The sequence below is a fragment of the Mirounga angustirostris genome, unplaced genomic scaffold (assembly GCF_029215605.1).
Source record: "Mirounga angustirostris isolate CCGP_5_RB_7025 unplaced genomic scaffold, mMirAng1.0.hap1 SCAF_7, whole genome shotgun sequence".
In the NCBI taxonomy this organism is placed as follows: Eukaryota; Metazoa; Chordata; class Mammalia; order Carnivora; family Phocidae; genus Mirounga; species Mirounga angustirostris.
Window position 1 is genome coordinate 21,866,942 of NW_026991715.1, and position 27,547 is coordinate 21,894,488.

Consider the following 27,547-nt stretch of genomic DNA (forward strand, 5'->3'; position numbering starts at 1 on the left):
GACTGCATGAACAGTGCATAGCACCTACTACTAATTTATACATTTTTTCGAAATCTGGAGGCTTGGGATTCTATAGGACCAAGCATTTCCAATGTCTGAATCTCCCTCTAATGTGTGTTTTACTAACGAGCTTATTATTTATCTTTTTGATAAAAAGGAAAGTTGAACTTTTGTTTCTTGGACTACTACTAAAAACAGAAAATAAATTCTGATTTGAATCAGCCTGGGATCAAAACACACAGGGAAACATTCTGTTTTCACCTGGTAGGCTTTTAAAGGTAGAAGTCTGTAAAAAGAAGCAAAAAGCCGTATAGGAAGGAGGTAAATGCACTTACGTTTCCCCAGTGAATAGATCTGAATAGCTACTCTTGCCTCATGAAATTTATTTAAAACTGTCATTTCACAATAGGTACTTCCAACATTTCTGTGTAAAGCAGTTTCTTCCCCCTTCCCTCTTTTAGTCTCCATAAGATAGAAAGTGATACAGCTGTAACCATGAAGTATACAGCCCTTTCCTTGAGGCCAGCATTCTCTTACTTCAGTGCTGTGTTCCATTAATAGATGCACATTCCAGCACAAAGCACAGTACCTGGACCAGAGCCCAGTGCTGACTTCCAGCCTAGAGCCTTTTCAACAAGTTGTGCGGATATGTAAGGGGGCTAGGTAGGGAGTGGGTATGACTTATGTGTAACCCAAAACAGAAGAACGTGAAGCATCCCATAGCCATCCCCTGCCCCTTCCCACCACCTGATACCCAAGTGTCTGGTCCACGTGTCTGGTTGTGATATACAATTGTGATAGGTTTTGACTCAGGTTCTGTGTATGTACATTTTGTAAATAACCATTTACTGAACTCTTTCCCAGTGGACTATGAACTCACTTACAGCATGTAGGGGCTTATTTATGTTTACATCTCCATCACGCAGAATATAGCTTGGCACATCAAAGGCACCAGAAAAATATTGGTTGGAAGTAAAGAAGGCAGGAAGGCAGGCAGGCAGGCAGGCAGGAAGGAAAGAACGGACGGACAGACCGCAAAATCTACCTCAAATGAAGGGTCTATTTATAAAATTCAAACAAAAGCAAAGTAAAGCTGTGGTTACTTGAAAATAGAAAAACTTTCTTACTTGCTTGAGGTGTTTTCTGCATTCACTCCTCCCCTGTTCCTCTTTTGCTCTCTTTTTTTGTTAAATAATTCTTAAAAAGGAATGCTACTAGAAAACAAATTGGAAGAAAAGATAACAAAATGCTAATAGGAATTGTCAGAAAGGAATAATAACAAGAAAGTATGTAAAAAGGAATGAAAATTAAAAAAAAACAATAGAAAGTACACAGTAGGTGATATAAAGAAAAAAACGTAACCTGCAGAAACTCCTTGAATAATTAAGTATTAACTGCTTCCAAACCGTGTATTAATTGCACAGTGCAGACTGCATCGTCAGAACATTTCCCAGGGAGGAAAAGAGAGCACGCAAAACCTAGACGCAAGGGAAGAGAAGGGCCAGTCCTCATAAGCATGGCATGATTAGTTCCCAAAACAAGCAAAGGAAGTTGCTGTATGGATGTTTCTCTAAGAAAACATGAAAGATTCCCTAACTTTAAATCACTGCCTGTGGATTATAAACAGTGATTCTTGGACTTATTTCAGAGCCAGACCATCTGGGAGTCATGGGACCTCTCTGACCTGTTTGAAACACTTGCAGTCAACTAGCAGACAACTGATAAGTAGCATGAGCTACTTTTTTTTTTTTTAGTTGGAGGTCTGAGGTGGGAGGAATTTGAGTTAAATTTCTTTTTTTCATTCATTCTCTTTTTCCCCTGCAAATTGCAAAAAAAAAAAGAAGAGGAAGGAAGGAAGGAAGGAAGGAAGGAAGGAAGGAAGGAAGGAAGGAAGGAAGACTAATACTACTCAACATTAGAACATCCCAGGTCACCTAGAGTTCCAGAAGATCATGGCTGAGCAACACTGGTTGGAAACAACCACCCAATGATTCCTTCACTCATTCAACACATATTTATTGAGCATCTAATAAGAACCAGGCATTGTGGATAGAATGGCAGACACAACACACGAGTCCCTTGTTTTGGGGAAGATTCCAATCTTATGGGAGTAGACAGATAACAAATGGACAGAGAAGATAGTATCTCTATAAGACCATCTCCTGCCAACCTCCTCTTCCCTCCTTTTACTCCAGGCACAGTAGAGGACAGGAGACTTCTTGCCGTCCCTAGAATGTGCTGAGCTCAGAGTTGCCTCGACACTTTACCCATGCTCTCCCCACTGGCTGCCAAGCTTTGCACCCAGACTTCACACGCTCCCTCCTTCCCCTCCTTCAATTCAGACACATCACCTGTCAAAGGGGCTTCCTCCGGCCTCCTATGTAAAATAGGCCTCCCTCACTCTCCACCGTTTTCTATTTTATTTTGTTTGTATCTCCCATCTGTTGAAACTGTGTTCTTTATATGCTTACTTTTCTCATTTTCAGTTCCTCCACTAGAATGCAAGACTCACAAACACCATGGGTTTTGCCTGTATTGTTCACTTGTATATCACATGCATTTAGAACAGTGCTGTTAGAAATGCTCACTTATTCACATCCACATTGACCAAGTATCTAAAGTCAGAGGGCCTCATCTATTATTACCATCTGCACTACGGTAGCCAGTCTTCAGAGACGGTCCCCAGTGAACTGTATTCCTGCTATTCACACCTTGAATGTGGGCTGGCCCTGTGGCTCACTCTTGACCATGAGAAAGCAGCAGAGGTGAAGCCGCCTGACGTCCAAGGTTATCACATAAGAAGCCTTGCAGATTCCCCCTTAGCATTATAGAACACGTGCTCTGGAGGAAGCCAGGCACCAAGTAAGAAGTCTAAGGATACTGAGATGGCCGTGTTGTACGGAAGCCCAGACTAGCCATGTGGTGGGCCATGGAGGGAGACGAAATGCTCAGCTAGTCCCCACCTGCTCCAGCCATCCCAGCCGAAGCACCAGACATGGGAGCGCACCTGTAGTTCAACTGAGTCTTCAGATGGTGCTCCAACCCTGGGCACCATCTGACAGCGACTGCATGAGACACCCCTAGTGAGGACCATCTAGCTGAGAACCCTGTCAGCCCACTGTACCATGAGCAGAAATAATAAATTACTGTTTTAGGCCACAAGCTTTGAGGTAGTTAGTTATGCAGCAATAGATAACTACAAAGTGCAGCCACCAAAGATAGCTCTAGATTCGCACATTTCCTTCCCGACGGACATTACGGATGTGTCAGGGTCCTTGGGCTTTCCCTCACACAAGCTCTCCAGTAAGCGTGCGTCTCTGCGATTAATGAACTTTCCTTTTGCCCTGTCCACTCTCCTGCACCCCGACAACCACCCAGTTGAAGTCAGGAAAGCTGAATCTTCATCCTCAGGGGATCGCTGTCATCTTGGCCAAGCCCCTACACCCTCTGAAGCTCAGGCTCTTCTCTGAAAAATGACTGTAGATTTTATTTTTCGATTTTGTTTAGTGTGTGGCAGGCAGCCCTCTCCCCCTCCCTGAAATAGAACCCAATACAGAACATAAATGCACAAGAGAGATGAAGTGGAAGCGGTCTAGCAGAGGCAGGAGAGGCCGTGTGTCTGAGTGGCGGGATGAGGGAGGCTGGCGTTTTAAGACCTACATTCAAACACCAGCTCCTTCTCTCTCTGGTTCAAAGCACCCCGACTCCCCCGGAACCTGGTGTGAAAACCGCGATACTGGATGGTCTCAGAGGCCTCCTTACATCACATGTGATCCGTGACATTAACCATGTAGAAAACACATCTACTTTAAAACTTCAGGATTGATTTTAATGTCTTACTTATGGGGCATGGTGTATTTTAATTTTTAAATAATACTGGACTGGAAGAGTTTTTTATTGCTTCTGCTTTCTCACAGAACCAGATTTTATGCTAATGTGTGCCAACTACCTATTCCTAGACCAGTAAACCCTTACCACCTTGTCCATTTCTCCAAACACGGGTGCTAAGCTTGGATGGTGCTTCATCCCTAGAGAGGAAGAGAGTACTTCAAATTTCTCCATCTGCAGTATAACCTGACTTGGGAAATACTGGTTTACAACCATTCTATATAGTTTTTCTTTATATTATTTTCAAAAGCTACAGAGTAGCAGATTCCATGCCCTACTATAGATTCCCATTGCAATGTTTAATGGCTGTACTCATCAGGAATGCCCTTCATCTCAGTAAAGGTCCCCTTCACATAATGCTTCTCAACTTTCATTCTTAAAACTCTATTTAGAAGTCTGAAAATCAAATTCTTCAGTGTCACTGTATGGCTCGCTTCTGAACTCTGTGTTTTTCCATTTTCTCCTTTGAATATTGAACTTAAATTGAAAACAGGAATGGTCTGATGAGTGCTCATGAAATTCTTTGACTTAGGACACTGATACATTGAATATTATGCATAGTTAAATTATTACAGGTTATACCTTGATAAGAGCATCAACCACCTTCTTAAACATGTCATCACACAACAGGCACAAAATCCCAGGTATGTGATGATACTTGATATGTACCTACATTGGCTAATAAGTACATAGCCTGCCGTGTGTTATAAATTAGGTAATTACTGGACCCATACATTGCACCATTATCTTCACTCAAATCTCCAAGCTCATATTTGAACTCTGCCTCTGAGACTATGGACAGATGTACAGTGTATCTGATCAACGTGAAAAAGAAACCAATTTTGATCGATATTCCAAGCAGTTAGGTAGAACTCTCCTACCTCCTGAAAAGTGATGGATTAGGCATTTTCTACTGGACCTGGTTCGGTAACTGGAAAAAGTAACAGCCAGAACTCCTCCCCTAATGTTTGCCAATACTGCCTTTTAAATACTGCATTCCATTTTATTGTATAATAACCCTATGAATAATCAAATTAGGAAGCTGTTTGACAATGTCTTTTAAACACAGGCAAATGTTACTAAGTAAAATAATAGTTTACTTGCTCCTTTCTTTTTTTTTTTTAATTTTATTTATTTGACAGAGAGGGAGAGCACAGGCAGGGGAGTGGCAGGCAGAGGGAGAGGTAGACTCCCCTCTGAGCAAGCAGCCCGATGTGGGATCAGATCCCAGGACCCTGGGATCATGACCTCAGCTGAAGGCCCATGCTTAACGGACTGAGCCACCCAGTTGCTCCTTACTTGCTCCTTTCTAATTCCTCCCCACTCTAGGAAAGGACTATGTGCTATTTTTTCCACCTGCCCCTACACCCATCCCCCTCCCCTCCTTTCTCATTTAAGACCACATTATTGTAAGTCTTCATCCCACACACTACAGAGTAAGTTTTAGGGTACTCACGTGCTCATTAATTGAGCTGTAAGCCCATGCTGAGGAAGTTTTGAGCACTTGCCCTTATTCATGCATCCAAAGGGGCCTGACTGAGGTTTCTCAAAAGGTTAAACATGTAACTACCATCTGACCAGCAATTCCACTCCTAGGTATTTACCGAAAAGAATTCAAAGCAGGGACTCAAACAGGTATTTGTACATCAATGTTCACAGCGGCATATTCACAAGAACCACAAGGCAGTAAACTCAGCCCAAGTGTTCATCATCAGGTGAACGGATCAACAAATGGGGAATATACATACACTGGAATATTATCCAGCCATAAAAAAGAATGAAGTACTGAGATATGCTACAGCTTGGATGGACCTTGAAAACATTATATATAGCGATTATGAGTCAAACACAGCAGGACAAATATATGACTGCACTTTCATGAAGTATCCAGAACAGACAAATTCATAGACACAGGAAGTAGAATAGAGGTTACCAGAGACAGGGAAGAGGGGAGGAGGGGGTATTGTTGAATGGGTATAGAGTTGATATTGGGTATGACAAGACGTTTTGGGTATAGACAGTGGTAATTGTTACACACACTGTGATTATATTTAAAGCCACTGAATTGTTCAGTGGCATTAACTGTATACTTAACAAAGGCTAAAATGATAAATATTATGTATATTTTACTGCAATCAAAAAAAATATTTGGGGGCAAAAACTGAGCTCTCCTTTGAGCTGTAGCAGACACGTGAGATTTAGGGAAAGAGTCACTACCCAGAAGTTAGGAGGATGATAACCTCACCTACATTTCAGGCCCACACCTATCCCCTAGTAGGAGGGGTAGCTAGAGAAGGGACCTGGAGGCTGAAGGTGTAATGTCCCCAGGAAAAGCCAGCTAAGGACACCTAAGAGACAGCTTGCAACCTTCAGGTCACCCAGAGCCTTCCCCACCACACCCAGCCAGGCTTCCACAGGGGTCACTGGTCAGGAGCTCCCCCCCCAAAAAATGGGGGGGCACCTGGGTGGCGCAGTCGGTTGACTTTCTGACTCTTGGTTTCCCCTCAGGTAGTGATCTCAGGATGGTGAGGTTCAGCCCTGCCTCCAGCTCCATGCCGAGCCAGGAGTCTGCTTGAGATTCTTTACCCCTTTCCCTCTGCCCCTCCCACTCCTGCCCTCTCTCTCTCTCTCTCTCTCCCCCCTCACCAAAATAAAGAAATAAATCCTTTTTTCAACTAACATCTTCTTTAATTTAAAATCAATTAATTAACCTATAGTGTATTATTAGTTTCAGAGGTAGTTTAGTAATTCATCAGTTGCATATAACACCCAGTCCTCATTACATCAAGTGCCCTCCCTGATGCCCATCCCCCAGTTACCCCATCCCCCCACCCACCTCCCCTCCAGCAACCCTCAATCTGTTTTCTACAGTTAAGAGTCTCTTACGGTTTGTCTCCCTCTCTGATTTTGTCTTATTTTATTTTTCCTTCCCTTCCCCTATGTTCATGTTTTGTTTCTTAAATTCCACATATGAGTGAAATCCTATGATATTTGTCCTTCTCTGACTGACTTATTTCGCTTAGCGTAATACCCTCTTGTTCCATCCATGTCATTGCAAATGGCAAGATTTCATTCTTTTTGATGGCTGAGTAATATTCCCTTGTTTATATGTATACACCCCCTCTTCTTTATCCATTCATCTGTAGATGGACATTTGGGCTCTTTCCATATTTGGCTATTGTGGCCATTGCTGCTACATACATTGGGGTGCATTTGTGTCAATAAATAAATCTTTTTAAAAAAATAGGGGGTAGGGAGAGAGAGAGAGAGAGAGAGCACGCACAACCTATCAGGCCAACTCTCATGGAATCTACATAAACATTTTTCTTCTACTTTTATTTTTCAAGTGTCAAGAGAATCCATTTTGGAGCAGGCAGGCTACAAAAAGATGCTTTTGTTCTCTCAGCCTAATCACACAGCTACTAAATGCAGAGGGAAAAAGAAAGCTTTGGACGGGAACTGATCCCCAAAATGTACGCAATCATCTGAAAGGGTTGGTGTTTTCTTTTACACACACCATACATACACACATATACATACACACACGTAAACACTAGGATTCTGTAGTCTTTGTACTTATTCTGAAACCTAAAATCAATTTTAAAAGAAAAACGAAGGACGTGCCGTCCCGGCCAGAGCAGAGTTAGTGATTTTTTTCCCCCAGCCACGTCACGAGCTACTGTCGCCACTTGTCATTGTTTTAAAGTAAATGCGGGCTTCCAACAAGTAGGTTTTACACTACTCTTCTTCTCAACTACTCCGCAGAGAAGTAGAAAACCACCAACACATACTTTACTTGGTATCCTAAGGGCATGCGTCGAATGATACCTGGAACGTGGTGGTTCTCAAAAATCTGTGAGATAAATGATGTCTGAAATGCAAAACTTCAGGGCGCCTGGGTGGCTCAGTTGGTTGAGCGACTGCCTTCGGCTCAGGTCATGATCCTGGAGTCCCGGGATCGAGTCCCGCATCGGGCTCCCTGCTCGGCGGGGAGTCTGCTCCTCCCTCTGACCCTCCTCCCTCTCGTGCTCTCTGTCTCTCATTCTCTCTCTCAAAAATAAATAAATTAAAAAAATCTTAAAAAAAAACAATACTATGAATGGGGCGCCTGGGTGGCTCAGTTGGTTGGGCGACTGCCTTCGGCTCAGGTCACGATCCTGGAGTCCCGGGATCGAGTCCCGCATCGGGCTCCCTGCTCGGCGAGGAGCCTGCTTCTCCCTCTGACCCTCCCCCCTCACATGCTCTCTCTCATTCTCTCTCTCTCAAATAAATAAATAAAAAATCTTAAAAAAAAAAAAAAAACTAAAATGTATTCCAGGCTTGAGAAGAATAAATAGGGGTGCCTGGGTGGCTCAGTCGTTAAGCGTCTGCCTCCGGCTCAGGTCATGATCCCAGGGTCCCGGGATCGAGTCCCGCATCGGGCTCCCTGCTCGGCGGGGAGCCTGCTTCTCCCTCTGACCCTCCCCCGTCTCATGTGCTCTCTCTCTCTCATTCTCTCAAATAAATAAATAAAATCTTAAAAAAAAAAAAAATGCAAAACTTCAGACGGCCCCACCACGTCCAAACCTCACCAAACAGCTGGAAGAAGAGGCATTCGTGTCCGTGGGCGGGGGCGCAGTCCGAGCCGAGCGGCTAAGGAGGTTGTGATGAACGCCTCCCCGCCCCCACCCCGCCCCCGCCCCCGCCCCCGCCCGGGGCAGGGTTAACCAGACAACCACCAGGGACCACCACGTCTCGCGACCTATCGTTGAAGCCCCGACGGAGCAGGCCCCAATGAGGCAACATCCTGTTTGAATCATTTAGGCCGGGCCCCAGGCCAGCCCACACGGCGCATCCGTGTGAGAGAGCGCCTCGCTCAGGCGTAACCATTTCCTGGCGCTGCAGCCAGGCCGCCCGTTTCTCAAACACCCCCCCATCCCCCCCCCCCCCCGGTTACAGTCGGGGAGGGCAAACAGCCCCACTTACCAGGAGGCTAAGTCTACGGAGCCTAGTTAGGCCACTGTTTCACCTGCACGGCCAATGAGCTTCCTTCCCCGAGCCAGACTCGTTCAACAGGTTTCCTCGCACGCGGCCGGGGCCTCCCGGGTTGGGGCGGGAGCCCGTCACTTGGCTTCGGCCCGCCCCCTCCCTCCCCCGGCTCGCGCGCCGGCGCCGACCAATCGCCGCCGGCCGGACGTGTCCAGGTAGGCGGCGCCGCCGGGCCGCGCCGCGCCGCGCCGGGCCGGCCTGGAAGCGCCGAGCGCCTGAGCGCGCGGGGAAGGCGCGGGGAAGGCGCGGGGAAGGCGCGGTTCGCAGGGCCTGCGCGCCGGGCGCTGGCAGCCGCTGGGGGGGGACGCCTGAAGGTGCCCTCCGCGCGCGGCCCCGATGACCGAGCTCCAGCAAGATGTGGAAGACCCAAAGCCTGCCAAAGTGCTCGCGAAGAGAGAGAGCAAAGTTGGCGCAGCCCAGTAAGTATTCTCCGCAGGGACCCGGCCCCGGCGGCCGAGAGCGCGCAGCCCAAGCGTCTCTGCCAGGGACCGGTTTCGAGTGGGTCTTGAGCGTGGACGGACGGCCCTGTGGCTGGAATTCTTTCGGGGGCGCCCGGTCGCTTTTTTTTTTTTTTTTTTTTTTTCCCCCTCCTTCTCTCCGATGCTGTGTTAGAGGAAAAGGCACGGCAGCCCTTTAGGAATGAACTGCAGCTTGCAGTCCGGTGGGGATGTGAAGGATTGGAGCTTCATCATTCCCAAGGGAGGTCTGGGGCAGGCGGTCAGACCTCTGAAGCAGGTCAGGAAACAGCGCTAAGCTTTATTTCTGTTGCCCTACTTCTGCGTGACGTGTGTGAAGATGAAGTTGCCACCTGGATGTCATCCGGTCGTTACCTTCACGGTGATGGGTGTTTTGTCATTTGATTCAGAGCTTCAGGGTGTCTTTCTCCCATCCCTTCACTGTTTCCCCTCAAGAGAGGGGAAACGTGGTGGAAAACATGAAATATGATTTATCTTTCCCCTTAAAGACTGACTTTGCTTGGGAACTTGATACAAAGTTGTTAAACATTCTTTTTTTGTTTGAGAGAGAGGGGGGGTTTAGGAGTGGGGTGGGGGAGCACAATGAATATATAATAATATCAAACACTTCAAATATTGGGTTGTGACTATCCTCTTAACAGATTCATGTTCATAATAGGATTTGCACATTGTTGGGCCTATAAACTCTTCTGGTTTCGGAAACTGAAAACTGAAATATTTGGATCACAAGGATTAGCTTCCTGTAATAAAACTTATTTATCTTCCCCTGTACTACTTTTTTTTAATCCAAAAGTAGTATTTCCATGATTGTTATTCCCAAACATTCTTGTTTGAAACAGGAAAAGAATCTTTTGGTATTCGCTTCTTTTCTATATACTGTAACTTTAAGTGGTACTAAGATAAATATATAAATTGTTAAGATGAATAAATAAGCCCAATTTTTTTTTTTTTTGGTACCAACCTGTTGGGGTACCTAAAAAATAGTTAAAATTCTATCTGCTTCATTTCAACATGTACTCATTTTTTATGACACAGCCTGGTTCCACTTAAAGACTGGTGTTTATAAAAGCATCTTCCATCTGTGTATCAGAGTTTGGGCTGAAGTTTTGGAAGAAGACTAGCTTTTTTTTTTTTTTTAATTCTTATGTTAATCCCCATACATTACATCATTAGTTTTAGATGTAGTGTTCCATGATTCATTGTTTGTGCATAACGCCCAGTGCTCCATGCAGAATGTGCCCTCCTCAATACCCATCACCAGGCTAACCCATCCTCCCACCCCCCTGCCCTCTAGAACCCTCAGTTTGTTTTTCAGAGTCCATCGGGAAGAAGACTAGCTTTTATTAGCTGCTTTGATTTATTATTTCAGAGGCTTTGGTCATATTCTCTTCCAGTGTCTGCTTTCCTTGGCTACCCTTTCTTCTGCCCCTCAAGCTTTGTCAACTTAAGCTGATACTCTTTGCTCTTCAATGATAGATAACACATGATTGAGGAAAAAAATCCCATAGGTATAACCCTCACAAAATGTTTTTGTTTTCTTAGCCCAAAATAAAATCCTAACTCTATTCTAATCATTCAAGCCCAAGAAAAAGGTAAACTAGCAAAGGACATCTCTCTCCTTTGCACTTAATCATTCTTTTATAATCTTCTCTTAAAAAGAGGTATTGTGGCATTCTTAAGCAGCCCTTGATAGATGTTTGAGGTGACAGGAGTGTTAAGGGGCACAAACAACGCTGGAGCCCAGGACTGTGAACCCCTAGTCCAGAAGTCAGCCCCAAGCAGTGTTAAGTTCCAGTTACACAAAGCAGAATGAGTCAAGTACACCCAACAGCTCCTAAGTTTTTACATCTTCACATTCCCAGTAGTCTGCTCAGTTAAGGAGATCACGTTTTAGTAGATGGAGAAAGTCTGTTACCTGTTTAGATGAATTCTCTTAACTTAAAACTCTTCAGGGGCGCCTGGGTGGCTCAGACGGTTAAGCGTCTGCCTTCGGCTCAGGTCATGATCCCAGGGTCCTGGGATCGAGCCCCGCATCGGGCTCCCTGCTCGGCGGGGAGCCTGCTTCTCCCTCTCCCACTCCCCCTGCTTGTGTTCCCTCTCTCGCTGTGTCTCTCTCTGTCAAATAAATAAATAAAATCTTTAAAAAAAAAAAAAAAGTTTGGCTTATAACTGAATCTTCTCCACAGTTAGGATGTTTGCCCATTTGGCAGTCTTCAGTAAATTTTTCTTGATTTATGGAGATTTTGTTTGTTTTGTTTGTTACAAAGTGGTAATTTGCAAGCCTGCTAAAGTCACTTCTGAGTCAATCGAAGACTTAGACACTCTCTACTTCCTGAGCTTTTGAACTCTTGCTTTGGTAACAGAATAAGAGTGATTTTAAGAGGGAGGTAGATACATTATCAGTGTTATATGTATTGTGATAATTGCATGTTTGAAATCATTTGAGGAGCACAATTTTGATGCTTAGAAACCCAGTCTAACTTCTTTGTTTTGAACTTTGTAACTTAGATTATCACTAAGCTCAGAGTCGTTGGGAGTCCGAGTGTCCCAATGGACGTTTTCTTCTCGAGTGTTAGAATGACTTGCTCTTCCTACACAGCCCTCATCACCTAGAACCCAGACTCGTAATGAATAATAGCTGGCCTTTACTGAGAATCCTCGCTTTACTGAAAGGCAGTGTGCTCAACACTTAACGTTCATTTTCGTACAGGATTAGGCAGATACTGTCATCTCCATTTTACAAATAAGAACATGGAAGGTCTGAGAAGTTAAGCTACTAGGCAGAGACCCAGTGAATAGAGGACAGCTCAAATTCAAGGCCAGGACTGCTTGCTCTAGAGCCTGAACTTGAATACTTTATCCCTACTGTACTCCACAATCTATGATGGCCCTCCTGACCTCCTCTCCTCTGCCAAGAAGTTCAGACCTTTCATGATCTGAGCACACGTAGACCATTTCAACCTCAATCCTAATATTAGCATGCACATCTTTTATAGCTAAACACTTGTGCTGTCGGCCCTCTACTTAGGAGGTTAGGACGCAGAAGAATAAGGAACAGGTATGCCAAATGTACTTCTGAGTAAGGTTCCCTTCATTCTCTCCTTCTCACCTCTATTCCTTTGCTCAAGCAATTCCCTCTCTTCTTTGTCTCAGTATACTTCTACAGATCAGCTCAAAATTCCCTTCCTTTAAAGCCTTTCCTTGTCACTGGCCATACTTAGCTCTTCCTTATCTGGGCTCACCTTGCATGTTTGTGATCTATCCCAGAGAATTTAGCTGCCACTATTATTGCTGTTAATTAACAGTAATGTTTATTGAACATTTACTATGTACAAAGTACTGTTTTAAGTTGTTAACAGATATGAACTCACACACTAGTCCAGAGTATATTAGTTAACCTTAAATTGATTGCAGACTCTGATCACATTTTTTCTTACTGAATTTCTCAGAGGGCCCAATGAATAATCTCTTCCAATAACCATCTGTTGGTGAGCAAGGGAGGCTGAGACCCCAGCCCCCTAATTAAGGTATATAATATACTTAGAGCTGACATTCCGCTTGACTGTCTCCGGGGAAATGTTACTCTTTGAGAATTTCTTAATCAAATTTTCTATCAGTAGCATTTTGAATTTTTAGATACATTGACTTGCCCGAGAATTTTGACTTAGTTATTCATCTTTATGTTAGCAGTGAGGTGAGGCTGCCCATTTACTCATCACCAAAATGCATATTTGATTTAAAAATACTCCCTTCCTTACCAAGAACTGTTAATTTAGCTGTATATTTCCTTTTGAGATCCTAGTTTTCCCCTTTCAGTACTTTTTTCATTCTGAATGTTATGTTCCCCATATATAGACATTTCTAACAAACCCTTTTTTTTTTTTTTTTAGGTTTTATTTATTTGAGAGAGAGAGAATGAGAGACAGAGAGCATGAGAGGGAGGAGGGTCAGAGGGAGAAGCAGGGGACTCCAGGATCATGACTTGAGCCGAAGGCAGTTGCTTAATCAACTGAGCCACCCAGGCGCCCCAAACCCTAACTTTTTTGACACACATTTTCTGAGATACACTTTTATTTCATAAACTCTCTTGTGGATCTGACTTATTAATAGCTAAGTTATTTTCAGTGAATTGCAAAAAGTATCTAAAATGACTGATATATTTCTGGACAAAAGTTATCTTGATTCATATTTCAAATAATGAATTTTATCACATGTAACATATTTATAATGAAATTTTAATTTTTAACATACTTTAATAATTTGAGACGTAAGAATTCTAGACATTTATTCAACTCGATATATATGGAGAAAGAGAGGATGGATGTAGACAACATAAACATTTACCTTAAAAGGAAACTCTCTTGTATTAGCAAGAAGAAATAATGATTTTAGGGACATGTCTGACATTAGTGAATTCAAATAAAACTAAGTGACCGTGAAAGCATTTATCATGCAAACACAATAAGGGTTGAAGTTAAGAATTGGTCTTGCATTGGAAACAAGAGGAGCAAAGACAAATAATGTTTGAGGATAGCTTGATTTCTTAGTGCTTGCTTAATTCCAAACTTCCAAAGTGCTCATTTAGGAAGAAAATCTCCATATTGTATATTACCCACATATTATCTGTCTTTCCGAGTGTGTATGTGTGGGTATGTCCACATTTTTCTAAAATTCTAATTTCCAGGTCACCAGTTCTGACAGGTTATCCGGTGTACTTTTTAATAGAAACTTTGGAATAGGAAGAAAAATTTGTAACATTAGAAACTATTAAAATTTTATTAAAGTGAAACAATTGGAAGAGTTTGAAAAGATGGAGAAAAATTAAATAGTGTGCTTATCTAAAATGTTTTTGGAGAGGAATTTAATGAATCAAATGAGTCCTCTAGCTAGAGGGTACTATCCTAGGAAATCGCTGATTTAAGGTAGGTCATAAAGATGTTTTGAATGCAGGCTTGGACCTACTTTACAATAAAAAAATAAAGCAATGATTTTTTTTTTTTTAAAGATTTTATTTATTTGAGAGCGAGAGAATGAGAGAGAGCAAGCACATGAGAGGGGGGAGGGTCAGAGGGAGAAGCAGACTCCCTGCCGAGCAGGGAGCCCGATGCAGGAGTCGATCCAGGGACTCCAGGATCATGACCTGAGCCGAAGGCAGTCGCTTAACCAACTGAGCCACCCAGGCGCCCCTAGAGCAATGATTTTTTAAAAAAATCCTAGTGCAACCCACATATGTATCACAATTAAAAAAAAAAATTTTTTTAACTGATGCCAAAAAAAAAAAGACTCTAGGAGACAAGGATTTGAAATCTAACTTTCCTGTCTCCTGAAGTGTGATCCTGGCCAGTTACTTAACACCACTAAGTCTCCCTTTCGTCATCTGTAAAGGGGAATACTTAAGTCAGCTGTTTCGTAGATGCTTGCTTTCATGTTTAAATGAGAAATGTAAGAAATTCACTTCACCTAGTGCCTGACATCGTGAGCTCTCAATAACGGTAGCTCTGTTCACCTTCGCTGTTGAAGGTCTGGGACTTGCTGTGGAGTGGGGGGTGGGGGACGGAGGCTGACATAAAAGGTAATTAAATTAGTCAAAATTCAACAGGTCTGATTCTGACAGTCGCATGCCCTCCATGTTGTAGTCAGTGAGCCTCTGTTACATCAGCTAGACCTTGAGGACACTCGGGACGGTACCCAGGCATTTCCATGAAACCAACATGGCACCTTGGTTTTTAGTTTATGCCAAGAGGATCTCCTATTGTAACTGTTTAGTGACCTACCAGCTTATTTAAATATTGCTTACTGCTTTGGTGTTATCCCATCTGTGGTCCAGGACTGTTATCTATGAGCCATTGATTTTCACATCCTGCTTCCTGGCACTGAGTTTTATCTCATGGCTCCTCATCTTTAAACTGCTGATTGTTTTTCATTTGCTACACTCCAGTAGAACTCTCCCTCACCGTCTTTCTAATTCTTTAAATGCTCAGCTCTAGGCATTTCACACATTTTCAAATGGTGTAAAGCAGAGGTCCTCGAGAGAGATTCCTCCACAGTCACTTTAATGACTGTTCTTTCTCCTTAAAGGAAAGCGGGTGTTTTTATCTGAACTTCAATTTGATTATTTACTCCTAGCAGAGAAGCCGAACCAACTTAAACTGCATTCCATAAGGGAGACTAATTTGTGTGCTGTCATTGGTCATTCTGTCCCATTCAGGATGGGACATGATGTCTCAAGAGGCAGATTATTTTTAACAAATTCATTGAGATACATATAACATATCATAAAATTTACCCATTTCCAGTGTACAATTCAGTAACGTTACTGAGTGGTGTGCCATTGGCATACCTGGTTTTAGAACATTTTCACCTCCCCCCCAGTAAGATTCCTTACACCCATTTATATTTAATCCTCATTCCCACCCAGCCCCAGGTAACCACTTGTCTACTTTCTGTTTCTAGAAATTTGCCTTTTCTGGGCATTTCATATAAATGGAATCATATAATATGTCCTTTTTTTTTTTTTTTTAAGATTTATCTATCTATCTATTTAATTATTTATTTATTTGAGAGAGAGAGTGTGTGTGAGTGAGAGGGAGAAGCAGGCTCCCCACTGAGCAGGGAGCCCGATACAGGGCTCGACCCCAGGACCCTGAGATCATGACCTGAGCCGAAGGCAGATGTTTAACTGACTGAGCCACCCAGGTGCCCCAATACCTGGTTTCTTGTATCTGCCTTCCTTCACTTAACACTGGGTTTTTGAAGTTCGTCTGTGAAGTAGCATGTCAGCAGTTCATTCCTTTTTATTGCTGAATAGTATTCTGCTATGTGGATATACCACATTTTGTCTGTCTCTTCATTTGTTCATGAACATTTAGCGTGTCTCCACTTGTTGGTTATTATGAATAATGCTATGAATATTTGCATGCAAGCCTTTGTGTGGACATATACTATTAATTCTCTTGAGTATATATCTAGAAGTGGAATTCCTGGGTCATACCGTAATTCTGTGTTTAACTTTTGGAGGAACTGGCAGAGTTTTTCCAAAGCAGCTATACCATTCGATGTTTCTCCTAGCAATGTGTGAGGGCCCATGGTGTAGATTTAAGAGAAAATGCTTTCACAGTGCAGGGAAACAAGATTGTAAGCACTTTAAATGTAGATGGGTGGCTTATACTTTGTAACATAATGAATATCTGTTGATTGCTGACTAAGCAACATTCATACTTAAAATTTTGAAAACTCCTCCAAACTGCAGTGTTATCGAAGATGTGCACAGATGTTACAATGTTAGCAAAGATAACTCTGGCTGTCATACTTGGGTACATTTTTTTTACAACCTCTTAAAATTTTGCATGTAACATTTATCACTGTTTTTTAATGACAGAATAATATAAAGAAGAAATTTAAAAATCGGACCATAATCTCCCCCATCTGGGTTGACCTATTTTAAAGCAATATGTGTATAAGGTTAGAAAAATAAAACCATGTAAGCTGTGTACAAAATGAAAAATGAGAGCTTTATTTCTGTCTCCCATGTTCACGTCCTTGTCTCAAAGGTAACCACTTGCTGAGGTTCTTGTTTTGTACTTTTGCTGTTGGCACTTATGGCCAGAATCAAGTTTTTTGTTGGTTTGATTTGTTCTAGACTATCCACCTCCCAGTATGCATGTAAGTATGTTGGACTTGGTAAAACGAAAAACTGTGGGAGCATTACGAGTGATCATACTCTACTTGGACAGCATACCGTAGGAGAGCTCAATAAATGGCAGACGGTATTCTCATAAAGCACGGTTTTCTCAAACTTCTTTGCAAAATAGTCATCTACCAGTAAAGTGGCCTTCTCGGTTTTAGCATTGAAGGATAAATAAATCCCATCAGAACATGACTTTCTTGAGTGGACCTTAGGAACATGGCATTAAGTGGAGGGTCAGATTTCTGACTGCATCATCCTCCAGTTATCAGTTCATTTTCTCATCTCTTCTGTTCCCCTCTCCTAAATGAGGGACCCTAGACAGGCCCCTGATGACATGAGGTAGCAATACCTGGGCTGCCTTGTGAACAACTAGATGGAGGTCACAGTAGTGATGAGATGGGTTTAAAAAAGAAGTAATGGAGCGGAGAAGTGGAAATGTGAAGGTGGCGACAATGAGTAAGGAGATGAGGAGCGAAGAAAGTCAGAAAAACTCAGGAGGGATATCAAGTTACATGGAAAAGAGAAAAAAAAAGTTAATTTACCATTAATGTGTGCGATCTTCCATTTGTTTCCTAGCAGATGTTTCTTGTCTTCTCTGCATATGCTGTTCGGTAGCCTGTTGGTGAAGTCTCTGGCACTGTGATGGGGAGCAGACATGCCTCTTCTTCCCTCATGGAAATACTGAGCTGTGTATAAATGTTGTTGTTTTCTTTAAGTCCCTATATATCAGGTTTATTATTATACCCATTTTTGTTATCCTCTAGATTTTTTGAATTATGTCTTCCATCTTATGCAGTGAGTTAAAAACTGGGAAGAACCTTAGAAATTGGCTAAATTTTGTGTCATTTACTATTAAGAATTATTACCTGAAAGACAGTGATCTTGGGATCCTACAAATTATTTTTTTTTTAAGATTTTATTTATTTATTTGACAGAGACACAGCAAGAGAGGGAACGCAAGCAGAGGGACTGGGAGAGGGAGAAGCAGGCTTCCCACTGAGCAGGGAGCCCAATGCAGGGCTCGATCCCAGGACCCTGGGATCCTGACCTGAGCTGAAGGCAGATGCTTAATGACTGAGCCACCCAGGCATCCCATACAAATTATTTTGAAACCCCTAGGATGTAGTGCTATAAAGGGTGTATTGCGAGTTGAGTTGCCATAGGTTAACAGTGATGAAAAACGAATTCATCATGGCAGCTTTTATTATCACAGTATTGTTTCTATAATTCTTTGGAAAATAGCACCTCATTTGATCCTAACAACTTAAATTTTATGCTACATAACATATAATGTGGTCTTCTGAGAGCTTAACATCAAGAATATTTTCCTTTCCTCTTATAATAAAGTTCCGTAGTATATAAAGTTAAACTAGTTTTCACAGGAAGTTGGTAGATTTCTTACATTTGTTTTTTATTTGATCAGAATCTTTTCTGAAAATTTTACAAAGAATCACAACACCTTTGTAGAAATCTGATACTAAAATCACAGAAGATCAGACTTTTCATCAATACCTGAAATGAGAGAATAATCAGTGGCAAATGAACTAGGAGAAAGGCAATATTTAATAACTGAGAATGACCAGAAAGATTTGCTCATGTACTCAGCTGACATTGACTAAGTAATTCTGTATGTTGGGCACCATGTTGGGTGTCATGGCAGTCCCCAGTTGAAGAATATAAGGCCTTTGCCCATAAGGAAAATAAGAGCAGAGGAAAGGAATATTTTGAGATCAGATCTTTTTTTTCAAAGAAGAGACAAGGTAGCTTCAGAAAATATATTAAAGCTTAGATGAGGTGTGATATCATTGTTATGTACTAGACACCATTCAGAGTGCTTTTATATATATACATGCTATGAGGTAGGTACAGTTCTCATCACAATTTTATGCCTAATAGAGACTCAGCGACTTGCCCAGGATCATAACAGCTTGTGAAGTGTTGAAGCCAAAATTCAAATGCCCAAGCATTCTAATCTGAACCAGCCCCTCAAGATCATTACTTACACAAACAACCTCAGTAGATTTAGGAGGGTAAAGACACAGAAGGCAGAGTACCTCCATGAAGTGTCTCTGATCCCTGAGTAGATCTCTTAGCTTTGATTGGTCTGTTTCCTCAACTATAAACCAAGATTCCTTTCCATTCAACATTTCTAACATTGAAAGGATTTCTAATGTTATGTAGAGGACAGGGTAGAGGGAGCACCTTTAGCTAACTTTGGGGCACTGGGACTTTCTCTGTGTGTTGTCAGACACAGGTCTGACTCTCTGGCTCCTTCTGCTCAGACCTGACCACAGGGAACTTAATCATAGCAGTTTCAGCTTTATACTGTGATCTGTGCGACAGTCATTCATAGATTCCAGTTTTTAAAAACTGTGGTTGGGTTCTTCTTTGCATAAGCACAGAGTGTTTCTACAAAGTAATGTGACTGCTTTGTTATAAAAACATGTGAATGTTGTCTCTTTAAAAGTAGTCACCAAAGGAACCCAAGAACTTTTCCAAAAATGCTGCAATTGCACAAAACCTTTTTGAAACTCTTCTTACAGAGTTACTTTCAAAGCTTGGAACCCATTCTTTGAATAGTCATAAGGTTGGCAAATCCTCGTCCTTTGGGAATGAATTCAATTTCTGGAAACAACCTGAAGCCAAATGTGGTGAATACGGTGGATAAGAATAAATTAAATACCTTTAAACCACTCTTGGATAGGATCATTTTTGATCCAAAACCAAGTTGTGACTATAAAATAATAAGACCGAGTTTCTAGTGATATTTACAAACTAGTTTCTATATGTCCAACTTCAGGTTATTACTTTGTAACCTCATTATGAAAACAGGAAAATGTTACAGTTTTTATTCTGTCCTAAAATCATTTTTCAGTGTTTATAATATACCCAGGTAGGTGTTAGACATATCATAAGCATTAAAAAAATACATTGAGTATGCAAATGTAACATGTGATATCTTTTCATTGAAGTGTATTCCCTATGTATTAGGGAAAACAATTTGTGAAAAACTTGCCCTGAGTTTAGTTTAAAGTAAGTGAAATTCAGCTGTCACAATCTTCTTGTATTATCTTGTCCTTCATTACAGATTAAGGGAATATGTATGCTAATTACATTTTTTCAGGCCCTCTCTCCATATCAGAACTTTACACCAGATGAACTTTTTTCATGTATTCAAGGCATCACTCCTGACTTTTCCACAGGATGGCTATCAGTTCTCAGCATGAAACTTTCCACTTTTGTCCAAGTGTCCCCTGTTAGTTAATATCTGTGAGATGATTGATCTACTACTACCTGTTAAGTCCTAGAGCATTAAAGATAAAATAAAGATAAAGAGCATTAAGTCCTAGAGCATTAAAGATAAGCATCTTTTCTTGTTCCCAATTTTTGGTCCAAATGGGTTTATTAGCATAGCAGTTTTATCTGAGATCTGATTTTAGTGCTGTAGTGTTTGGTAACTTGTATGTGCTTTGTCTCCACTCTTCTGTAATCCACTGGAATTCAACAGACATTTCCCTACTGCTTACTCTCTGCTGGGCATACTAGGCTAAAGGACATGTGTGCACTAGCCTCAGGAGCTCACAGGCTGGGGAGAGGAGAGTGGGGATATGGGCACACACACATATAACTAATACCATGTGATAAAAATTTCACAGTAGTTGTCTGCTGCTAATGGGAACAGAGATGTAGGCAATTTGTTTTCCTTGAGGTGAGCTGAGGTAAGAAGTGATGTTGAAACATGGTTGAGGGGCAGTAGAGAATTTGGCCTCAGCTGAAGGGAGAAAGTTATTCCAGGCAGAAGGAAGAACAAAGATAGGTTGCTTGAGAGTTCAAAATCATGTTTTTGACACATATGTAAAGGTTTCCTGTGGCTGGAATGGTGGGGGCCAGGAGAACTAGGAAGAGCAGACTGGGGGCAGACCTGGAGCCCCCATTTAGAATGCTCTTCCTTGCTTTGTTCTCTTTCTTCACTTCCGGCTTTGGCTCTGCTACTGATTCTTTGAAACTTTAGGGAAGTCATTCGCTCTGGTCTTCACTTTCCTCCTCTGTAAAGAAGGAGAGCTGAATGACCTGATTTGTTAGATTCCTTCCAATCTGAAGAGGAAGAGTCTTTGAAGAAACTGCCCTACTTCTCTGCACTCTTCTGTAGCCTTTGTGTAAAGAATTCTATCAGACTGCAACAAACCAAGGAAAGCTTTTTGAGTATGACTAGAATCCTTGCTTTCTTACTTGGTGTTGTGCTCTTTTATTTTTTTCTTTCCTTTCCCTAGGTAAACTTACACCTGGTTAAGGCAGACCTGCCACTGGAACATACCTAAACTGTCCTCTCACAAATTTGTAGATACTTATCAGCATTCATGTTGCATTTAGACATCCCTGCTTTGCCCTTTGGCTGCAGCTGACAGGGTCACAATGCCTTCTGGACCAGTCATAGTAGAAATGTCAAATCAAGTAACTTAATGTCAAACCTATAGCACACATGGAGACCAAACTTCTTACCAATAGAATTGCAAGCTTCTCAGCTATTGTTCGGGTCTGAAAATAATGGTATATTGCACTGGAATACAGATGACAATTTAAGGTTAAAAGACCTTTTTGCCTCAGAAATGAAGTCAGGGATATTTGCTTACCACTTCAACTTAATAATTATTTTAGCATTTAAAAGCACTTTATATTTTTTAAAGTACTTTCATTTACACCAGTAGTTGAATTTAACACACATATTCTGAGAACTTACTCTTGTTAGGTACTGTGCTGTCCATCTTAAAAGTAAAACAACCAGGGCGCCTGGGTGGCTCAGATGGTTAAGCGTCTGCCTTCGGCTCAGGTCATGATCCCAGGGTCCTGGGATCGAGTCCCACATCAGGCTCCTGGCTCAGCGGGGAGCCTGCTTCTCCCTCTGACCCTCTCCCTTCTCATGCTGTTTCTCTCTCGCTCGCTCTCTAAAAAATAAATAAAATCTAAAAAAAAAAAAAAGCTAATGGGCGCCTGGATGGCTCAGTTGGTTAAGCGACTGCCTTCAGCTCAGGTCATGATCCCAGGGTCCTAGGATCGAGTCCCGCATCGGGCTCCCTGCTCTGCGGGGAGCCTGCTTCTCCCTCTCCCACTCCCCCTGCTTGTGTTCCCTCTCTCGCTGTGTCTCTCTCTGTCAAATAAATAAATAAATAAAAATCTTTAAAAAAAAAAAAAAAAGTAAAACAACCAGTTATTTTTACCATCAGAATGGGTTTACTCGGGAACAGCAGAGGAATTGCAGTCTGGCACGAGCAAGCGATAGCAAAAGCCACTGGCAGGTCCACAGAACAAAGGAAAGGAATGCTTCTTTATAGAGAAAAAGGAGAAGTTGGGAGGGGCTGTTATAAACAAAAAGGCCATTGGTGTAAACTGGGAATTTGAAGCGTAGTGGCTTTTCGTTGGCTGATTGGCAACAGTCTCTCATTGGCTGGGCTGTTGCCAGGCCAGGAGAAAATCTAGGTTTTCCTTTTGGGAATGCAAGGTCTGTCTCTTTCTGTTGAGTCTGCAAAGTGGGGCAACTAGTGGTACAACTTGGGCTCCCCGCCTTCTGGCCTCCTGACTCCATTTTCCATGAAGTTTCCTTTATTAAGTTTCACAATACTATGTTATAAGGATATTAAGTTGTATTAGACATGGACCCTGCCCTCTAGAGCAAATTTCTCTATAATTTGAGCACTATCTTACTATGACATTAAGTATGAATTTCAATCTATTGTGATAAATAAGAATACGTACAAATTCTTTTTAAGAGAATAGCGGAAGAGAAAGTAGCCCAGTGTGGGGACTGAGTAAATAAAGTAAATCATGAGAATGGTTGGAATTTTCCAATGGAGAGAAGAGTAGAGTCCCAAAGAGAGAACCTAGGAATGATTTTATGTTGGAATGAAGGACAAAAGAAGAGGCCACAAAGGTGATGGAAAATAAATGGCACAGCAGAAAAAAAGCAATAATAATATTAAATGCTTGAAATAGAATCATGAAAAAAATGACCAAGGGAAGGAGACTCTCAAGACATAGCAAGGGCAGATGCTGCCAATAGCCGCATTAAGAGAACCCCTGAAGGGCCCTTGGCATTTAGCAATACAGAGATCACCAGGGAACTCTGCCAGTGAAATTTTAGTGGAGCATTGAAAATGGAGGCCAGACTTTAGTGAATTGGGTTAATGGGAAATGAAGAAGCAGACACAGCATGGGTAGGCTATAGCTTCAAGAGATGCCACTGAGAAATGAAGGAAGGGGAGGGAGGTCACTGGAGGAAGTGAGGTCAAAGGAAAGTGTTGTGCTTTATTTATTTATTTTTTTAATTTAAATTCTAGTTAATATACATTGCAAGGTTTGTTTTGTTTTGTTTTTTCCCCACACGCAAAGACATTAGAACTTTATTTTGAAAAAATTAGGAAGATAATGACCGTCCTTGAGCAGTGACATGATCAAAACTGGGCTTTTATCCCCACAGCTGTGCATGACTGAAGCTCAACCAAGAGTGAGTGTTGAAGAATCATGGTAGATTCAGCAGCAGGACCTGTGATTGGGAGCTGAGGGTTTAAAGTGATGGGCTCAGAGATGAGCCTTTCTTTATCTCAGCTTCATCATGGGTGATAGATCCATTTTTTAAATTTAAATCCAATTAATTAACATATAGTGTAGTATTAGTTTCAGAGGTAGAGTTCAGTGATTCATCAGTCTTATATAATACCCAGTGCTCATTATAGCACATGCCCTCCTTAATGTCCATCACCCAGTTACCCCATGCCTCCACCCCTCTCTCCTCCAGCAACCCTCTGTTTGTTTCCTGTGAGTCAGAGTCTCTTATGGTTTGTCTCCCTCTCTGGTTTCCTCTTGTTTTATTTCTCCCTCCCTTCCCCTATGATCCTCTGTTTCATATCTTAAATTACACATATGAGTGAGATCATAGGATAATTGTCTTTCTCTGACTGGCTTATTTAGCTTAGCATAATACCCTCTAGTTCCATTCACATCATTGCAAATGGCAAGATTTCATTTTTTTTGATGGCTGAGTAGTATTCCATTGTCTATATATATGTACATTGCATCTTCTTTATCCATTCTTCTGTTGATGGACATCTAGGCTCTTTCCATAGTTTGGCTGTTGTGGACATTGCTGCTATAAACATTGGGGTGCAGGTGCCCCTTCGGATCACTACATTTGTATCTTTGGGGTAAATACCTAATAGTGCAATTGCTAGGTCATAGGGTAGCTCTGTTTTCAACTTTTTGAGGAACCTCCATACTGTTTTCCAGAGTGGCTGCACCAGCTTGCATTCCCACCAACAGTGTAGGAGGGTTCCCCTTTCTCCACATCCTCGCCAACATCTGTCGTTTCCTGACTTGTTAATTTTAGCCATTCTGACCGGTGTGAGGTGGTGTCTCATTGAGGTTTTGATTTGTATTTCCCTGATGCTGAGTGATGTTGAGCACTTTTTCATGTGTCTGTTGGCCATTTCAGTGTTTTCTTTGGAGAAATGTCTGTTCATGTCTTCTGCCCATTTCTTAGTTGGATTATTTGTTCTTTGGGTGTTGAGTTTGATAAGTTCTTTATAGATTTTGGATACTAGCCCTTTATCTGATATGTCATTTGCAAATATCTTCTCCCACTCTGTTGGTTGTCTTTTGGTTTTGTCGACTGTTTCCTTTGCTGTGCAGAAGTTTTTTATCTTGATGAAGTCCCAATAGTTCATTTTTGCCTTTGTTTCCCTTGCCTTGGGAGACGTGTCTAGCAAGAAGTTGCTAAGACCAAGGTCACAGAGGTTGCTGCCTGTGTTCTCCTCCAGGATTTTGATGGATTCCTGTCTCACATTGAGGTCTTTCATCCATTTTGAGTCTATTTTTGTTTGTGGTATAAGGAAATGGTCCAGTTTCATTCTTTTGCATGTGGCTATCCAACTTTCCCAACACCATTTGTTGAAGAGACTGTCGTTTTTCCATGGGATATTCTTTCCTGCTATATCAAAGATTAGTTGACCATAGAGTTGAGGGTCCATTTCTGGGCTCTCTATTCTGTTCCATTGATCTATGTGTCTTTTTTGTGCCAGTACCTTCTTGTCTTGATGATTACAGCTTTGTCTTAGAGCTTGAAGTCCGGAATTGTGATGCTACCAGCTTTGGTTTTCTTTTTCAGCATTCCTTTGGCTATTCGGGGTCTTTTCTGATTCTATACAAATTTTAGGATTATTTGTATCCAAATTTTAGGATTTTTATTCCAAAAATAAAACAAGAGGAAACCAGAGAGGGAGACAAACCATAAGAGACTCTGAATCATAGGAAACAAACTGAGGGTTGCTGGAGGAGAAAGGGGTGGTGGCATGGGATAACTGGGTGATGACCTAGCAATTGCACTACTAGGTATTTACCCCAAAGATACAAATGTAGTGAAAAAAGTTGATGGTATTTTGATGGGGATTGCATTGAATGTGTAGATTGCTCTAGGTAGCATAGACATTTTAACAATGTTTGTTCTTCCAATCCATGAGCATGGAACATGTTTCCATTTCTTTGTGTCTTCCTCAATTTCTTTCATGAGTATTCTGTAGTTTTCTGAGTACAGATCCTTTGCCTCTGGTTAGATTTATTCCTAGGTATCTTAATGGTTTTGGGTGCAATTGTAAATTGGATTGACTCCTTAATTTCTCTTTCTTCTGTCTCATTGTTAGCGTATGGAAATGCAGTTGATTTCTGTGCATTGATTTTGTATTCTGCCACATTGCTGAATTCCAGTATGAGTTCTAGCAGTTTTGGGGTGGAGTATCATGTCATCTGCAAAGAGTGAGAGTTTAACTTCTTCTTCGCTAATTCGGATACCTTTTATTTCTTTTTGTTGTCTGATTGCTGAGGCTAGAACTTCTAGTACTATGTTGAACAAAAGTGGTGATAGTGGACATCCCTGTTGCGTTCCTGACCTTAGGGGAAAGCCTCTCAGTTTTTCCCCATTGAGAATGGTATTTGCTGCAGGTCTTTCGTATATGGCTTTTGTGATATTGAGGTATGTTCCCTCTATCCCTACACCGTGAAGAGTTTTAATCAAGAAAGGATGCTGTACATTGTCAAATGCTTTTTCTGCATCAATTGAGAGATTATATGGTTCTTGTCTTTTTTTTTTTTTAAGATTTTAGTTTTTATTTATTTGAGAGAGAGTGTGAGAGAGAGAGCACAAGAGGGGGTAGGGCCAGAGGGGGGAGCAGACTCCCTGCTGAGCAGGGAGCCCGATGCGGGACTCGATCCCAGGACTCCGGGCTCATAACCTGAACCAAAGGCAGTCGCTTAATCAACTGAGCCACACAGACACCCTGTCTTTTCTTTTATTAATGTGATCTATCATGTTGATTGATTTGTGAATGTTAAACCACCCTTGCAGCCCAGGAATAAATCCCACTTGGTCGTGGTGAATAATCCTTTTAATGTACTGTTGGATCCTATTGGCTAGTATCTTGGTGAGGATTTTGGCATCCATGTTCAACAGGGATATTGGTCTGTATTTCTTTTTGGTGGAGTCCTTGTCTGGTTTTGGGATCAAGGTAATGCTGGCCTCATAGAATGAGTTTGGAAGTTTTCCTTCCATTTTGTGTTAAAACAGATTCTGAAGAATAGGTATTAATTCTTCTTTAAATGTTTGGTAGAATTCCCTTGGGAAGCCATCTGGCCCTGGACTCTTATTTGTTGGAGATTTTTGATGACTGCTTCAATTTCCTTAGTGGTTATAGGTCTGTTCAGGTTTTCTATTTCTTCCTGGTTCAGTTTTGGTAGTTTATATGTCTCTAGGAATGCATCCATTTCTTGCAGATTGCCTAATTTGTTGCCATATAGTTGCCCATAATATGTTCTTATGATTGTATTTCTTTGGTGTTGGTTGTGGTCTCTCCCCTTTCATTCATGATTTTATTTATTTGGGTCCTTTCTCTTTTCTTTTTGATAAGTCTGGCCAGGAGTTTATCAATATTATTAATTCTTTAAAAGAACCAGCTCCTATTTTTGTTGATCTGTTCTACTGTTCTTTTGGTTTCTGTTTCATTGATTTCTCCTCTAATCTTTATTAATTCTCTCCTGCTGGGCTTAGGCTTTATTTGCTGTTCCTTCTCTAGCTCCTTTAGGTGTAAAGTTAGGTTGTGTATTTGAGACCTTTCTTGTTTCTTGAGAAAGGCTTGTATTGCTAAGTACTTCCCTCTTAGGACCACCTTTGCTGCATCCTAAAGGTTTTGAACCGTTGTGTTTTCATTTTCATTTGTTTCCATGATTTTTTAAAATTCTCCTTTAATTTCCTGGTTGACTCATTCGTTCTTTAGTAGGATGCTCTTTAACCTCCATGTATTTGAGTTCTTTCCAAATTTCCTCTTGTGATTGAGTTCAAGTTTCAAGGCACTGTGGTCTGAAAATACGCAGGGAATGTTCCCAGTCTTTTGGTACCAGTTGAGACCTGATTTGTGACCCAGTATGTGAT

At 41.6% G+C, this 27,547-nt stretch overlaps 1 protein-coding gene and 2 long non-coding RNA genes across 21 annotated transcripts in view; 1 reads left to right on the forward strand and 2 right to left on the reverse strand.

The window, feature by feature from the left end:
* LOC129046293 (uncharacterized) overlaps positions 1-8,803 on the reverse strand; it is a 57,727-nt gene extending 48,924 nt beyond the window's left edge. Inside the window, exon 1 of the long non-coding RNA XR_010412983.1 lies at positions 8,460-8,803. This is a non-coding gene — a long non-coding RNA (uncharacterized LOC129046293). The remainder of the gene's footprint in view (positions 1-8,459) is intronic.
* The window catches only part of LOC123855860 (uncharacterized), a 456,844-nt gene extending 447,831 nt beyond the window's left edge, over positions 1-9,013 (reverse strand). For 16 of the 17 annotated variants that reach the window (XR_010412982.1, XR_010412973.1, XR_010412969.1 and 13 more), the window contains exon 1: positions 8,854-9,011. This is a non-coding gene — a long non-coding RNA (uncharacterized LOC123855860). Of the gene's footprint in view, positions 1-8,853 lie in introns of all 17 variants that reach the window. The other variant, XR_010412974.1, reaches the window with a different exon arrangement.
* Positions 9,014-9,097: 84 nt separating this feature from the next.
* The window catches only part of GRAMD2B (GRAM domain containing 2B), a 69,988-nt gene continuing 51,538 nt past the window's right edge, over positions 9,098-27,547 (forward strand). For all 3 annotated transcript variants that reach the window (XM_064595838.1, XM_054511299.2, XM_045891888.3), the window contains exon 1: positions 9,098-9,335. In XM_064595838.1, coding sequence (XP_064451908.1) covers positions 9,253-9,335 — 83 coding nt within the window. In that variant the 5' untranslated portion in view covers positions 9,098-9,252. The remainder of the gene's footprint in view (positions 9,336-27,547) is intronic.